Source organism: Clupea harengus, chromosome 23, assembly GCF_900700415.2.
Source record: "Clupea harengus chromosome 23, Ch_v2.0.2, whole genome shotgun sequence".
Lineage (NCBI taxonomy): Eukaryota > Metazoa > Chordata > Actinopteri > Clupeiformes > Clupeidae > Clupea > Clupea harengus.
The window spans coordinates 15,425,300-15,442,184 of NC_045174.1; the positions used below are offsets into that span (position 1 = coordinate 15,425,300).

General features: G+C 45.0%; 1 protein-coding gene across 2 annotated transcripts in view; it reads right to left on the minus strand.

Moving 5' to 3' along the window:
- arid5b (AT-rich interaction domain 5B) overlaps positions 1-16,885 on the minus strand; it is a 93,321-nt gene that overhangs the window by 54,503 nt on the left and 21,933 nt on the right. For both annotated transcript variants that reach the window (XM_031561420.2, XM_012839232.3), the window contains one exon: positions 10,673-10,903. In XM_031561420.2, the coding sequence (XP_031417280.1) occupies positions 10,673-10,903 (231 nt within the window). The remainder of the gene's footprint in view (positions 1-10,672; positions 10,904-16,885) is intronic.

Below are 16,885 nucleotides of genomic sequence, written 5' to 3' on the forward strand. Positions count from 1 at the left end.
TGTGATGTCAATCAACCCTGAAGGTCCAAGAGAGAGAGAGACAGAGAGAAAAAGAGAGGAGAGAGAGAGAGATGAAGAGAGAGAAAGATAGATAGAGAGATGGAGAGAAATAAAGGGAGAAAGAGAGATATGCAGAGAGACAGAGATAAAGAGAAAGTCAGAAAAAGTGAAAGAGAGAAACAGAAGGAGAAAAAGGGAGATGGGGAGAGAGTGAGATAGAGAGAGACAGATATATATAAAGAGAGAGAAGTGGAGAGAGAGAGAGAGTCAGACCCTTCCACATACCGTCCCTCACAGAGATATCCCCGTCTGAAGTAAAGGCCATGAATCATGAAGCCCTCCAAGCCTCGGTCAAGCCCTACAGGAGGCTTGAGAGGAGGCTGGTGTCTGCTGAATAAACTACTCTAATCTTTCTACTGCTACAGGGATCATTCAGACAGATAGATAGATAGATTGATAGCGAGAGAGAAAGTGAGCGAGAGAGAGAGCAAATATTGAAAGGGATATTCTCTCGTTTCATGGACAACATATGGGTAGGGGGCGCTAATGCTGTCCCCCCCCCCCCCGCCCCCGCCCCCTGTTGGCATGGCGACCCACCTGACGAGCTCCACGGACGCTCATTAGAGCACATCAGAGTCTGTGTGTTCCGCTCGGTGCGCTTTGAGGCTCGCCAGTGACCTTTGACCTCTGACATCGGACGACCCTGACCTTGCGTCTTAAGTTGGAGGGGCCCCCCTCTGTTACGGCTTAGCCGGGCACTGCCTCTTTTTTTTTTTAAACAAGAGTCCATGTACTCTGTGTCTCTACATGCAATTTACAAGGCCCACGTGGGGATGAAGGGGGATGAATTTTTTGGTCTGGGGATTGATGTTGTATTTTGACTAGCCTACATAATGATGTGGACTGGCACCTCTGCGCATTTCAAAATCTTTAAAGATGCAGAATTGTAATGCTCTCTGTCCTTGGTGCTTCCCCCCCTGCTCAAAAACCTCCGCGTAATGACTATACAGTATGTCGCTCCAAATTTGCCTGGATAGTTAAACAAATATGCATATTTCAAATGGGGAGTCATTTCGCTGACAAAAACTACTCGATCAGTCCATTTTGCAGGCATGTGTAATTCAAGCAAGCAGTGCACTTTGTATTTGATGACTGATTGCTGGATGTATTTTTGATGTGGACCAGCTCGCGTTGTCCAAGGATTTGGCCGTGTGCAGCATCCGTGTCGCATTTCATCTTCCATTAGGACTTTAATGAAAAGCAACGGCTTTGAGAAGCAACATTTCGTAACGATATCTGGCGTGCCGTGTCCTCCTCCTAAGACATTACGCACACATCAAACGCATGTTTGGCCTGGGACTGGAAACTGGTACATGGCACTCTTTCAAATGGAGCAGATTAATGTGGCATCTGGTACTAGAATAATATTTTAAGGGGGCAAAGAAGAAAAAAGAAAGAAAGCCACTGAGCAAAGTTTGCCCGCAAAAAACAGCTTGGGTCTGCTGTGATGTTTACTGGCTATTGTTTAGACAGGCGAGAGGGAAGTGTTTCAGGGATTAATGTGGTGTAAAGGCACAAGACCGGTCAAAGAGGAAAAAAGCGATGGAGAGAGAAAAAAAGCTGAGCAGTGTGCTATTTGGCATTTAAGTAGGTTACATAATCCAGGAAGGAAGAGTAAATGCAAACATGTCGGCATTCAGTTCAGTATTTTTTCCCATAATGCATCTTTGGGTGTAGCCAAATACCCTTAGGGATGGCAAGGGGGCAATCTGCCTATGCTACCCACTCGGGAGCGTGAGAATTGCATTATTTAAAAGGCAAACTGACAGTCTTCAATTGTTTCCTGGGGACTGCTGTGATGCAAAACGAAAGAGAAGCAGAAGTGTAGTTTCCGTTCCGCGTGGTAACTGCCATTTTCATTTCTTTCTTTCTCTTTTTTATGTTTTTTTTTTTCTCGCTCTCTCTTCAGTAAACAGTCCGGAATCGAGCGTTGAAAATATGTGTGTGTGTGGAGGGGATGGGGGGGATTTTAACCTTGTATGAGTCTACACTAATGGGCCTTAAGCTGGCTGGCTATAATTGGTCATGCCTGACCAGAAATAACACTGACAAAAAAAAAGCCCATTACAAACAGAACAGGCTTCAAACCCAGTAAGGCTTCTTCCCACATTAAAACAAACAGAACGGATGAGATAATGTTTAAAAAAGTGCTCTCTGAGAAACAAATGTGTGCATGGGAAAAGACATGTAGGGTGGGGGGAGATGGAGATGGAGTGGAGGGGGAGGGGGGGTGGGGGGGTTTGGTGGTGGTGGTTGCGGAGCTCCCAAAAATATCAAATTACAATTTCAAATGATTTCATATGGCCCGTGGCAGGCCGGCATAATAACGTATTTAAACATGACACCATCTATCAACATGCTTTTCATTACCCTGCTGCCGCTAAAATGCTTCTTCGAGGATGGGGGGTGGGGAGGGGGGGGGCAGCTTAGGCCCACTTGCACATTCCTACAGGCATGTGAGTAAACGTGTGTGTGTGTGTGTGTGTGTGTGTGTGTGTGTCTCTCTTTGAATTTGAAGGGAGCGGAGTAAAAATACTAATGAACTGATACATAATGACAACTAAAAAGGAAGCATCTCTGTTATGAGGAAACCATGTTTTCCCAAAGGAAAATCATGATTTCCTGCTCACCCACCAACCCCCCCTCCCCCACACACACACACACACATACACACAAAAAAACATCTATACCCAGAAGTCCTTGAAAGACTATTTACTTTAAGGCTATTATCAGATATTTTCTCTCAGTGTGTTGTTTTCTGATCCTTGTTCTTCAGCTCATTAAATCTTTATGGAAGAGATGCGCTCAGGATGTCGCCATGGTAATAAATCATTGCATTCCACAGCCCAGCCCAGCCCAGCCCAGCAAAAAAAAAGCAGGCCACATATTCTCCCTCTGACATTCACCAAAAAAAGGGGAATTAAATAGTGTATTGCCTCAAAGTGACATTTTACTTCAGACCTGTGTCTGTAAAGAAGAATTTTTTGTATTACTCGTGTGAGGGGAGAGGTACGGGGCGGGGGGAGGAGGAGGGGGAGGGGGGAAGGTCGTCACAGCCTCTGAATGGAAGGTTCCATTTTTTGTTCATGAATTATTTATTTGTGGTGTAAGTAGTCTGCTGGGGATACAAAAGATGGCGAGGAGAAAAAAAAAAACGAACTCAATATTTTTTTTCTCTTCTTTTCTCTCGGCATTGGCATTCCAAATCAATGCACATCACAAGCGCATTTTTGGAGTTCCTTAATAACTGAGGTAGAGGTGGGTGAGAGAGAGAGAGAGAGAGAGAGAGAGAGGGAATGAGGAAAAGAGAGAAGCATTCAAGTGTTGACTCGCCATGTTCCTTTTGTTTTCCATGGCAAGAGAGTAAGAGCAAAGCGACTGAAAAGGTGTGTGTATGTGTAAGTGTAGGGAGGAGAAAGAGGAGGAGACAGAGGGGAGAGGAAGGGGAGGTGGAGGGTGGAGGGTGGGGGGGGTCATCTCAGAGGATTTATGCCAAGAACGAGCGTTCACAAACTCAAAAGGGAGCCAGGAGCATAATTAGTCCAAATCACAGAGGAGCCCACTAAAAATATCAGCAAACGGAGAAAAAAGCCCTGAAATGTCAGCCGGCGGAACAGATAATCCATTCCAGCGGAACAGGGCCGAATACCTGCACAGCGGCAGCGGAGACATTCTTGGGGTTGTTATTATTATCCCAAGGCCGCTTTTACAAATAGTCTCAAAGCCTCACAACTCAGGTCAGAATCGGTTTCATTCACCCCCCACAACCCCCCCCCCCCACCCCAATAGACCACAGGCTAGAGAACACACTGTCATTACATCATATGTTACGGTAATATTAGTTTGTGCATAGCACACGTGTGTAAATACAGTAAGGTAACAGGCCAAGAGGCAAAGAGGGTCACTTAAATTATTAACCAGGCTTAAACATTACTGGACTATATTAAGCGCACGCTAACCCCCGCCCCCAACAACACAGAGCACCACTACGTCCGTGCTGCTACTGTAGAGGGGGAACAAACAGTAATTTGTGTTTCGTATGATGTCATGTATTAGCGGCTTGTTCTGGAAAGTTCTGCAGCGGCGGTTTTGGTGGTTTGGAGGCCCTGCTGGTCTGGTGGAGTCCCATGGGGGGGAATTCTCTGCGCCTTCAAAGCCCCGGCGACTCGTATATCACCCGGTGAATCAGAGAGCGCTGGTGTAGTACAAACTGCAGCGTCTGAGTGGTGACAACAGGTGACTGACTCAACGCTGACGGCCTTTATTTCTCTGTTTTTTTTTCTTCTCTCATTCCTTCTTTCTTTCTTTCTTTCTTCCTTTTCTTTCTCTCTTTCTCGCTTTCATGACTAGAGTCTTCCACCGTGCATCAACGTCTTTAGCAGAGATCACTGAAGCCATTGAGAGAGAGAGAGTGGTAGAGAGAGAGAGAGAGAGAGAGAGAGAGATAAAAAAAACACCTTGATCATCAGAGCGCTAACGCCTGTGCACTCTGGGACCTGATGACGGGGAAGAGTTACACGAACGAAAACGGATACTTTTAACTGGCGGGGGATTTGGAGGAAACTGGAGCTAGGTATTGTAGAAATTAATTTTGAACTGATAAAAAAACAGACCCTGCAGGCATTCTGGACTTGGCCACAGATTACATGTGTGTAGCTGTGTGGGGGTGTGTAACTTTGTGTGTATCTGTGTGTGTGTGTGTGTGTGTGTGTGTGTGTGTTAGGAGACTTGGCCTCTTCTTGAACACTGCACTTAACCAGTGAATGATATTTCTCAAGGCTGAGTCTATAATAACATGCATCTGGAAGGCTAGTGTGCTTTTCATTACGAAATAAGGGAATATTGTACCTCACCAGACAATTATGCAAATCCCACTTAAGGCTAAAACGCTTTCAGATTTTTAAAGAGGTATTCTTCTTGTTATTTCACACTGCAATGGGACCCGGGTCTGGAAACAAAATGTTGAGCCAAGAGTATCTTAAATACTCACACTCACACACCCCATATGCCCCCCCACCCCACCCCCCTACCCCCCCCACACACACAAAAAAGAGCTATGCTTTTCAGTTTCTGCTTGAATTCTTAATATGACACATGGATGAGGCATATGGGCTATTAAAAAATGCATGACCTTTAGCAATCCAATCCAGATTGCAAAATGAGCAAAGGGGGGGGGGACGCACAGACTCATCAAACATAATGCGGAGAAGAGATTCAGAAAAAGGTACTCTGATCTCAATTTCTTTTTTTTTAGGGCAAGCGAGCGCAAGAACAGGCACAAGTGAGTACAAGAGAGAGAGAGAGAGAGAGCAAGAGAGAGAAAGAAAAATAGAGAGAGCGAGAGACTGCAAAGATTGAGTGCCAAAAAGTAGGTCTGTTTTAGCATAATGCGCTACGATTACTGTATGTTGCCCGTGTGCCTTGGAGTTAATTGTATGGTGTGTGCACGGAAAACAGTAATCATTTTCCTGACATTCTGTTTACTTAACCGCTCGTCCAATCCCGCAGGAGCGAGCAAGGTGATTGGGGGGGGGGGGGGGGGGGGGGAGGCCTGTCTCGGCTTGTCCGCCGCTTGCAGTGGGCCGCTGTAACAGATCTGTGCCGACCATCTGGATGGCATTAATAACATGCATTAAATCTACCTAAGCCAAACTGCGTTCGGGAAAGACAAGGGGACTGGCGTGGAATTTTTTCGGGATACGATCCAGTCTTTTTGTGAACACTTGCGCTGTTGTGTTTTATTTATTTATTTATTTATTTTTATTACTTGCTCAGTGTAGGCAATAACAGAGCCGCCTTCAAACCAACACAAACCGCTAGTATTTCATTTCAAAGGAGGACAAAAAAAAAAAGGACACAATTTCTTATCCCAGTGTGGTCAGCGACAGAAGCGTCTGATATAAATAGGATTGTGAGCAGAGGCGGCAGAGACAGCAGCAGCAACAGCGGCGGCGGTGGACTTGCTGGAAACCTACGCACGGGGAATCAAATTTAGGAATGCTTTGTTTGTGTAAGCGACAAGCCTGGGGCCTGTGTTACAATGTGCAATCGGAGCCGAGGAAGATGCACTGCGCTGTGTTTCACTTCAAGAACAGGGTCTGTGTGTGTGTGTGTGTTTGGGGAGTAGGTGGGGTGGGGGGGCAAGGTTGGTAGTGGTGGTGGTTGTGGGAAGGTGCCTGGGTTCCTGAGGTTTCACAACTTGCTAAAAGCCTACTTCCGTTCTGCAGTGGCTTGGGTGATGAATCTTTTCCCAGCAACTCATTATTAAAAGTCTTCCGAGAGGTCAAAGCCGCACCCTCACTCAAGCCCCCCCCCTCCACACCTACCTCCACCCCCCAGGTCCCCATTCCTGAATGGCACGCCCACTACCGCTGCCTAGCCTTACCCTGGACGTCACACGCGTCACACTACCCCTCCCTTTAAAATAATAAAAGGAGAAGAAAGAGAAACAGGGAGGAGGAAAGGGAGGAGGAAGGACTGAAAGAAAATAACACAACTATTTTGAACGATGCCTGAAAAAGCCTGTGCTCTGTTTAACGAATCCCTTCCGCTTGGCTGCCTTCCTCAAGGTATTTTATTAAGCCTACGCCATCTCTCCACTGTCCTACTGTAAAGACACAGGCTCCTCTGTTCCACAAAGGCCACCAATAGAACTGCTGAGATACACAATAGCGATACACACACACACACACACACACACACACACACACACACACACACACACACACCCAGGACGAGTTCTCCTCTTCATGGGCAGAAAATAAATGACCCATTTTTATTGCAGTGTATGTGGTAAACAGACCTACAGAATGAGATTGGAGATGGAATCGGAACGCTTGTTACCTAAGCGCTGGCAATTCCAGACACGAGAAAAGAAGAAAAGCGAAAGAGGGAAAGAAAGAGAGATAGAGAGAGAGAGAGAGAGTGAGAGGAGGGAGAGAGAGAGAGGAGCAAATCTGTTATTGCCATAATTTGATTTATTAAAGTGCAAATGATTAACACTCAAGAACAATAGCTGGAACAGAGGGATCTCTTGATGCAGAAATAACAATGAGCTCTTTGTCTTGCCCGCATCCCCCGCCAGACAACAAGCTATCATTAATTTGTCCCTCATTGCTATGCAGAAATCATCCCTCAATGGCACATACAGCATTCCCGTCACAGAGGCCTGCTCTGCGAGGAATACAGAGTGTTTGGCTTATGCGCCATTAAAAACAAGTTGCGTTAATTGAAGTGGTTTGTTCATAATCATTTTTCTTCTTTGCATTTATTTATTTATTTAGTTGTGGGAGCGGACGGCGGCGCTAACGGCGGGGGGCTCTGCGGATCTCCCAAGGCCACCGGCGCATGGAAATGAGGCCGTGAACAAAGCACATCAGACAGAAAGGAAACAGCGGCACGGCTACAAACATCGGTCCTCGCGCACATAAGTCAGGAACCAGTCATCTAAATGTTCTCTCTCTGCCACCTCCCCCCCCTCCCTCTCTCTCTCTCTCTCTCCTCTTCTCTCTCCTGACTAGCTTCAATAATTCTGTTATTACAGCTTGCGCTGTATGGCAACACGAAGCACGTGTTCCCCTCTGATATTCTTAGGACGTGCGCCCTGTGAAACAAATAAATGTCTTTCCTTTCTCAACTCTCCCTAAAAAAAAAATTCTCCGCGGTGGCGGAATGTAAATGACTGGCTAAGACCCGCGGCGCAGCCGGGCCAGATGCCCTTCGAAATTACATCAACGGACAAAATTCTGTTCAATAATTCACCGCACTCTCTGTTCACCCGGGCTAAGCAGTCCTCCGCACCGGTTCACTCGTTTGTTTCGTTATGCCCGCTTGCTCGCTGACTCCCCCCTCTGAAGCAGATGTGCAAAGTCACATCCTACAAAATGGATAGGGGGTGGGGGCGGGCGGGGGTGAGTGCAGTGATCCATATTGTCAGCAGTTATGTGTTAATATTTGAAGTGGGTTTAAAACGCACGGAAGCAAGGCATGGATGTGTAGGCTGATTGCTCAGATCTCGCGTTATGAATCACTGGGGCTTTTACAGACTCATTCACCTGGAATGGGTCTGGCGCTAACATTACCGGACCTGGGCCGGATCAGGGCCGGGACCGCTTCAGGGTCTGTGGCAGCCTCGGTCTGATGCTATCTCTTTGTGGATCACACCGACAGCATTGCCTGACGTCAGGTCTGTGCACGTCACGGCCACTGCTCACCCACCTGGTCTAAAACCAAAATCAAGGACACACCTTATTGTTGCCTATTTTTCCTCGGGGTAGTTTTCCTTGTGTCAGAGAGAAAGTGAGCGAGAGAGTGAGACAGAGAGAAAGAAAGAAAAACAGAGAGAGAAAATATGTGGTCAAAAGATTAAGTACTGGAAACTCAGGGCTATTTTTTCAAAAAAAAAAGCGAGGGGAAAATGATAGCCACTACGGCCGAGGAGGTTAGATGTCCAGGAACAAATGACTAAAAATATACAGTAGAACGGCGATAGCGAGGCTAACCCTCATTCCTCATGCTTTTTGCCCGTAAGTCCTCCATCTCGTCACGTCTCCTTTGTACCGCAATGCACTGGAGCCTCCTTGACACTCCACAGTTACCCTCTCCGTCGCCGAGCCTTTGTAAGCGCTGCTATTCATTCTGAAAAAAAGCTAATGGCTGCACTAAACGTAGAAGATTTTCCGCCAAGTAACTGTCACTCAGAGCAGTAAAAAAATAAGCACTTGAAGGCCTTTCACTGAGAGTTTTTTTTCCCCCCCCCCATTTCTTCTTTCTCTTTTTCCTTATCCTGATTCAAAATGACCAAAAAGTCAAATCTATCTCTTTGTAATAAATTCAGTGTGCAGGAAAAACCTTACATGGACAATGACTTCATGTGTTGAGATCAGGCCCTAATAAATACCATTCGCGGTGTAACTTAAACAGTATGACTGCACTGGGTCCAGTTACGGTTTCTAACATTAATGTTTAAAACTCAGGCTTGTGGCGAAGACATTTTAATCCGCATATGTAACCTACTAAAATTGGTTTCAAAGTCACGGCTGGGACTGTGCTGTCAAAGCAAACCCAGAACATTAGCAACATCTGTGTTTTTTTCCCCCTAGTGCTCGAAGCTTTCACAGCCATCTACAACTACATATATGACAATTTATATAAATCTCCAGCGCCAAAACTATGAAGTCATTTAACCCCCACACACACACACTGGCATGTTTGAGATTAGTCAGTCAGACAGACACAAGCTCAAACAGGTTATCCAGCATAATTCCATCCCATGATCTCTCTTGTAATAATACTATAAATATGACAGACGAGACTACAGAAATACCTTTGGCATTTACACTCAGGTTCCTTAAATATAGACCTTCCTTAAATACACAGCCTACCATCATGCCTCAGAGGTTATTTTACAAAGTGAGCCGGTGGTGAAGGACGGCTGGACGTACTGCGTCATTATCTGGAGATGCTCTCTGGACCTACAGGATGACTCACAGCTTGTTATGCTAAAATACTACAGTGCTTCTAAAATAAGACAGGTTTTTCTTTTTTCTTCTCTTGATGTTTGAGACAGACGCTCTGGGCTTGACCTCTTAGACGGCTGTCTCTACAGGACAACCCCCCCTCCACCAACCCCGAACTCCCCGACCCCCCAGAGCTGAAAATCAATTACACCCAGGGTCTCGTCCGCCAAGATCCACACTTCCACCTGCAAGGTTTTATCTCGCTAAATTCGCCCGCCTCCTCCCTTAAACAATTTCCCTCCATCAGTTTTACATACGGGACGCTTCCAACTGTTTCGGAACATTGTCCTTTCTCACACAAGCGAAACACATCGTGATCCTCTCTTGTCTGCCGACGAAAATTATGTCAGCATGTCATAATAACTTAAAAGGCTTAGAAATAGAATGCCCAGCAGGGGATGATGGCTGCCATTAGCTATTATGACACAGTAATAGCATGTCATGTCTCGTCTCATTCTTCAAGAAAGAGTACCTGGGAAAATTCACATAACATGCACGCAATTTTCTACAGGCTAATAATGGTTTTCAGTGTACTTGGTTAGCTGTGTTAGCTCAATATCATAGCCTCGCTCTGCCCAGAGTTGATAACTTCATGCTGACACACGAGGGATCTGGCAGTCAGGGTGCACCACAAATTATTATCCCTTTTGAAAAAGCAGCACTGACCTCAAACTGCCCTACAACTACCAATCACATTAAGCGCTAACCTTCAAGAAAACGCAATCAGCGACACGTCATGTTTCTAAAATAATCACAGCGCCATGCTAAAGATATGATAATAGACTAATTACGACAAGTGTACAGTAGTGTCGAGTGTGTGGGAGGGGGGGATTCACACTTTACAATAACATACCACTCCAATTACCAAATGCCAACCTGCAACAAAGACTAATAATTCACCTTCAGATACATCTTGGCGCGTGTATGATAAGGTCAATTTCACACATTAAGATACATTGACTCTCACAAGGCACCGGAGACAAGAGATGAAGACCCCCACCGCTGCATGGTGTTAGAGTATTGTGGGTGGAGTGTCTGGGTGAGTGAGGGTAGGGTGGAGGGGCGGTGATGTTGGTGGTGCTGCTGCTACTCACCGAATTCGTCGCAGACGCTCTCGTTCTCCACGAGCGTGGGGTGCTCGAAGGTGTCCCTGCAGTAGAGGATCTGGGTGTTGTTGGTGAGCGAGGCGATCCCGCCCAGTGCCAGCACTATCTGGTCCGTCAGCAGGGAGTTGGGCCGCTCACGCAGCCGGGCGATGACGGACCGGTACCGGCAGTACTGTGGGTAGCTCAGGACCAGGGCCCGTCTGTCCTCGCCGTCCTCACCTGGAGAAGGATACTTTATTAATCCCGAGGGAAATTTGGGTCATCCAGTAGCTTATACACTTATACACCTCATCGACATACATACATAAATCACATATACATAGGGAGAACATATTTACATGGAGTGGGGGTGTTTACAGATACAAGGATGGGTCTGACCCTATGGTACATAGAGGGGGTGAGAGGTGGAAAGACAGACAGGGATCCAAACACCTTTGGTCAGGGAGAGCCATAAGCTGTTTAGTGAATTTTGGATCGATTAGTTTGCAGAGACAAGCAAATGTAAACAAATGTTATAAGGGGCTTGAGACAGATGCAGGAATATTGGCGAGCATGCTTGTTGTGCACCAGCGTTTCATGTCAACTGGGACGTTTGTTTATGACTAACAAAAACAACACACTGCGTCGCTAACACTAAATTGAAGAACAGAGGGGAAAGGGGAGAACACCACTATTAGCAGAAGAAATAGCCAGGAGCTAACATGACCCTTCACCCAATGGCTAAACTGGACTGCTCACTGACTAGCACGCCCTCATTTGCTAGCATTTAATTCCAGGTCATCAACTATGACAGCAAAACAAGGCCTGAAGGGATTAAGCCTATTAAGGCCCTGAATGTCAGTATAAGCTCAACCCTACACCTTTACTGAGTTGGGAGGGGTGTAGGCATGTCAGGGGAAACTAGAATACCATTGTCAGAATGATGTTAACCACAATACAACTGTCAAAAGGGGCCTTTATCATCAGACTGCCTGCATTGCAGATGACTGAGGACCGGATACGGCTCTGATATGGCTCAGGTCTGGCCCACAACCGGGCCACAGTCAGCATGTGTCTGAGTATTTACGATCATATTTAATCTTTATTTTTTATTTTAAGTGCCTTTAACTATCTAGGTTGTAGTCATAAAAGAGTAATGTCCATTCCATGCTTTATTGGTCAACACAGAGTTACAGTTGTAAATGTAACTGTACTATGTACAGCTGTATACGTATAAGAAGTTAATCAATAGTCGTCTTCCAGGAAAGCTGCTGTTTAAGCATTTCCTTTTCCTCTTAGGATGAAGGCACTCCTGAGTCGGTCTATTCCTTTAATCTTTAATAAGTCAATTAAGTTCAGGGTTACTTCCAATACAACCATAAACCATATGGCTTGCTATAAACAATGAAGTCTACAGCAGTACTTGTGGCATGAAGTACCAACAGCCAAGGAAGGTGATTAAAGGTTTTCACCTGAAGGTTTAGGCTGAATGGTTCACGTCTCAAGAGTGGGATTCGGAAGCTGCGCTAAGAGAAGTGTGTCTGTACAATTCTTGCTACAAGGAAAAGCTACAAGGTTTGGCCCAACACACAGCACTAAAGAGATTACCTCCCCTCTTCTCTTCTCTCTTTCGCTCTGCGATGAAATACAGAGCTGCGGGATGCTTCATTTTATTGTCAACCAAATAGCGCTCTGTTAGGACACGCGGTATTAAAAGACGTCTGGGCCGGGTGCCATGACGGCCGGCCCAGTCTGATCTCAGCGGCGTTTCCTGGGCTCCCCCTTGTCTTACACCGCCAATCACCGCAAACCCCTTAAAAGAAATCCCCCTTTCTAGCATCCAAAACATAAAACCAAATCAAATAAAAACACATTCAGAGTTCTTTACCGGTATTGAATGCACACAACGCTCTGTGAGGAGACTACATACTCCAATAACGGGCCAAACTGACACCTGTTGAGCATTAACATTTTTTTTTATTCCCCTTTATAGCATCCAAAACATAAAAAAATAATCAAATATATCCGTAGTTTACTTTAAACGTACTGATTGTACATGACACTCTATGCATGGACTCTGGTAAGATGAATCCAACCAAGTAGTGGTGGAGAGGTCTGGGTGAATGGGGTGACAGTTGTGAGATGTAAAACACATTCCGCTCAAAGCGGTCATCACCCGGTTACATCTGACACCTTACTGCCATCGAAATCCATCCACTTTCCTCCCTGACTGCAGGTGGCCTGCACACTGTTGGAGTAAACCGGGTGCTGTAGTGTCATTATTTGTAATGTCCATGTCTCTGTGTGTGTGTGTGTGTGTGTGTGAGTGTTTATAAATGTGTGTGTTTGTGTGTGTGTGTATGTCTGTGTGTATGAGTATTTGAAATTGTGTGTGTGTGATGTTTACATGTCGGACATCATACGATATCAAGGGGGGACCCAATGTGAATTTGTGTGTGTGTGTGTGTGTGTGTGTGTGTGTGTGTGTGTGTGCGCGTGTGTGTGTGTGTGTGTGCGTGTGTGTGTGTTTGTGTGTGTGTGTGTTTGTCAAAGAAGTTTGCATGTCTGGTATTACAAGAGTGTGTGAGGGGTGAATGTATGTGTGCATGCTGAACAATGGTGGTTTTATCTTTATAAGAACACAACACATGTCACTAGAATAGATGTTTATTTTTTGAGTGTGTGCGAACATTGTGTTATGTGTATGCATCTATGTGTGTGTGTGTGTGTGTGTGTGTGTGTGTGTGTGTGTGTGTGTGTCTGACTTTCTGTGTGTCTATAAGCACTGTGTGCACTTGTGTAACCTGAGTAGCTGCATTTGCGCAAGCTCATCCCAGTTGATTAGCTGTCATAAAGCTCTACTCAAAGGCCTTTTCAGTGGACAGATGTTGATGTGAAAAAAAAAATGCTTTTATGAGGCATTAAATCACTTCTCTTCCGTCCCCTCAGGAAGATTAAAAAAAGAGAGAGAGAGAGACATAAAGGCTTGGTTTCACAAAGCAGCCAATTACACCCTTTTTGAGCCAGCACGCCTGCCATAGCTCAGGCTCTTTTCAAAGATCTTCAAGAGTTCGGCTGATGGCCATGTGAAGATATCATCAAGCCATTGATTTGCTAAGCTTGGCCTGTTATTGGATTCCTATTGGCTGTTATTATATACCCATCTGTGTTAAGCTACTGGCCATGTAGAAAGGTAAGTAACGCACTTATATGCAGATGGATTAAGATACATATATTTACAAATAGATTTAAATCATTCAATTCTTCCATATAAATGAATGTATATATACTATGCACATTTCTGTATATGCACAAACAAAGAGAGTATTCATACTATACATAAGAGAGAAACTGTACAATATAAATAACTACACAAACTATACTAAACGGTACTAAATATTCTACACATTTCTGTATATGCATACTCATAAAGCCAAAAATAAAGTGAGATTTATGAATGCGTGGCGTTTCTTGGCATCCATATCAGTGCAGCACGGGACACTCTCTAGCACTGTATGTGTGGCATCCCTCTCTCCTGCCCATCGATGACACGCACATCTGTTTGCGCCTTGTGAGGCTATCATAGGCTTGTCCCTCGATCTCTCCCTCCCTCCCTTGCTCCCTCCCTCCCCCCCTCCGCTGCTCTCGCCCCCTTTTTTCCCTTTCTGCAATTAGCACGCTTGAAGTTGGTTTCAAAATGTCCGTGTTTTTTATAGGCCACACTGGCCTCGTGCTAATCTCTCCAGGGATACTGCGTACATTTTGCTGATTAGATTTAGCTTTGGGGCAGAGAGAAGGCCAACGAAAGAGAGAGAGAGGGAGAGAGAGAGAGAGAGAGAGAGAGAGGGAGAGAAAGAGAGAGGGAGAGAGTCCCTCCCCTGCCACACAGTCATTTAGTTAATAAAATCTAACCTTTTTCCAAAGAAAGGAATTCTTATCTTTGCAATTTAATTGGTAAGGGCTGCACTATCATTAGAGTGCACTGAAAATCACATTATGCAATTTTCCTTTAATACCCTTGACAAGCAGCTTTTGTCAAGAGAGAGAGAGAGCGAGAGAGAGCGAGAGAGAGCGAGATGGTGTGAGAGAGGGAGAGAGTAAAAGGGACCGCAGGCAGTGATTGGCTACAAAATCAGCCCTAAAATCTGTTTGGCTCAGTCTCACATGTCTTGTCAGATCGAGGGGGGTGGACTGTATTCCTTAACTATGTCAGTGTTCTGATTTACTGCTCAAGTACTCGGGTGCTAAAATGTCAAACTGGCCCTCCGTGGGAATATATTTACATAACACCTCTCAGCTGGCTTCTCTTCCAGTGCCAATGAGCTCCAATTAAAAGACAAAAGGAACTCACGGACAGTGATACACACCTCTGAATATGAATTATATATGCAGCTGCAAAGATTTGGATGATAGAGAACACCAAACCAAAAAAATACAAACAAAAAAAAATCCACGACTTCAAGGATTCGAGTCACCCAGTCAGGCTCCGCCTTTGAGAATGCAGGCATTTTTTTTTTTTTTTAAAGGAACTATTGTTTATTTTTTCAGTGGTTTTTGATAAGATGGAAAATATGGGTGGTTTGAGGGCCAGTATTTCCCAATGGAACAGAATGTGACACTACTAGATAGGAGGACCGGGGGAGGGGGAGGGGGGGTGCAGTTGAGCTCAAGACAAAACAAAACATACAGTATGCCAAAGCTTCTAATTGTAGCCTATTGAGGCTGACTTCCAGTGACTAAGACTCACTAGGATTATGTTACACTGCAATTTGGATGCAGTCGCTTCGAATTGTTTCACTACGAAATGCAAACATGTTTACATTGACGAAATGCTTCGTAGTTCAAGGCTGCCAGAGGAGGAGGGTGAGTAAGTGAGTGAGCAGGCTCCAAATCACCTGTCAGCTTGGTGGGAACCTACGACTCCTAGCCCCGGTGTTTTTCTCTGCTTGTCTCACCACAATTAGAGATAGCCCAGATGACATAAGACTACCTCCACATCAAAAGTCCCTTTGATTACGGTTAACAGAACCTTGACTGTAAGACATTGTTCCATATCAGCAACACATCACACTTTTTTTTCCTTTCTTTTCTTTTCTTTCTTTTTTTTTTTTTTGTGTGCCTGACGCCGAGACATGTTGACTAAGCTTTCAAGGAAAACAAGCGGCAGTATGTCCTCCTTCGTGTTCGTGTTCGATACGTGCGGCGCGTAACCTTCAAAGTCTCCCCAACCAGATTTGGGCTCTTAAAATATTCCCTCACCACAAAAAAAAACACAAAGACAAACAGCGGCTTTGGGTTGCATTCCTGCATGGACCCAGCCCTTAAAAACTGCCATTACCCAATATATTCAGCTGTCAGTGACTCACCCATGAAAAACAATGTTTTAATAGCTACCTGTCTTCCTGAAATGCGCAGGTCAAAATATCAAATCTACTGCAAATGAGAGAGAAAAAGGGAGAGCTCTGGAGAAAATGGCTGCGTGTGACTCCTCTCTACAGCCCTAACTAGTAATTCTCATTTTAATTGTGTGATTATAATTATATTACATTCGTTAGCTGTTTGGTTTGCACTGTAATATTGATGCACTGTGACACAGAATAAGATCTGAAAGGGGGAGGGGGCAGAATTTGCACCATCACCATGGCTACTGTTCTCATACGAAGCCACTCATTATAATGAACAAAATTGCTTTTAATAAATCCACAGCTTCTGAGAGTGCTCGACTGTATGTGTGTGTGTGTGTGTGTGTGTGTGTGTGTGTGTGTGCACGCTCTACTGGCCTGCCTATACATGAAAAGTATAATATGAATTACTCCCTCTTTCTCAATGTTCCAGAGTGAAAAGGGAGTAGCTCAGTTTCACATGAAGAACCTACACATGTGATCTATCACTGCTGACATCCTCGGATGTCTTTGTGCCTGTTGGAATAACACAGGCTGGAGAGGGATGGATATTAGCACTGCCTCGATGAAATACCAAAGACACCAGCAGCTATCAGAGGGAAGACAACAGGCACTTGATATAACGTAAGTTGGGCAATTTTATAAGCACTGGCTTGCTGTTGCCGTACCAGGGCATCTCCACTGGAAAAAAAAAAGAACAAGAAGAAGAAGAAGAAAAAAAAAGAAAAACACGTGAAAACAGACTCAGTGGGACACCAGAGAGATCACCTGCTTTTTCTGCAACCTCCACAGAAAAGATAGGACACAGTTAGTGAGCAGC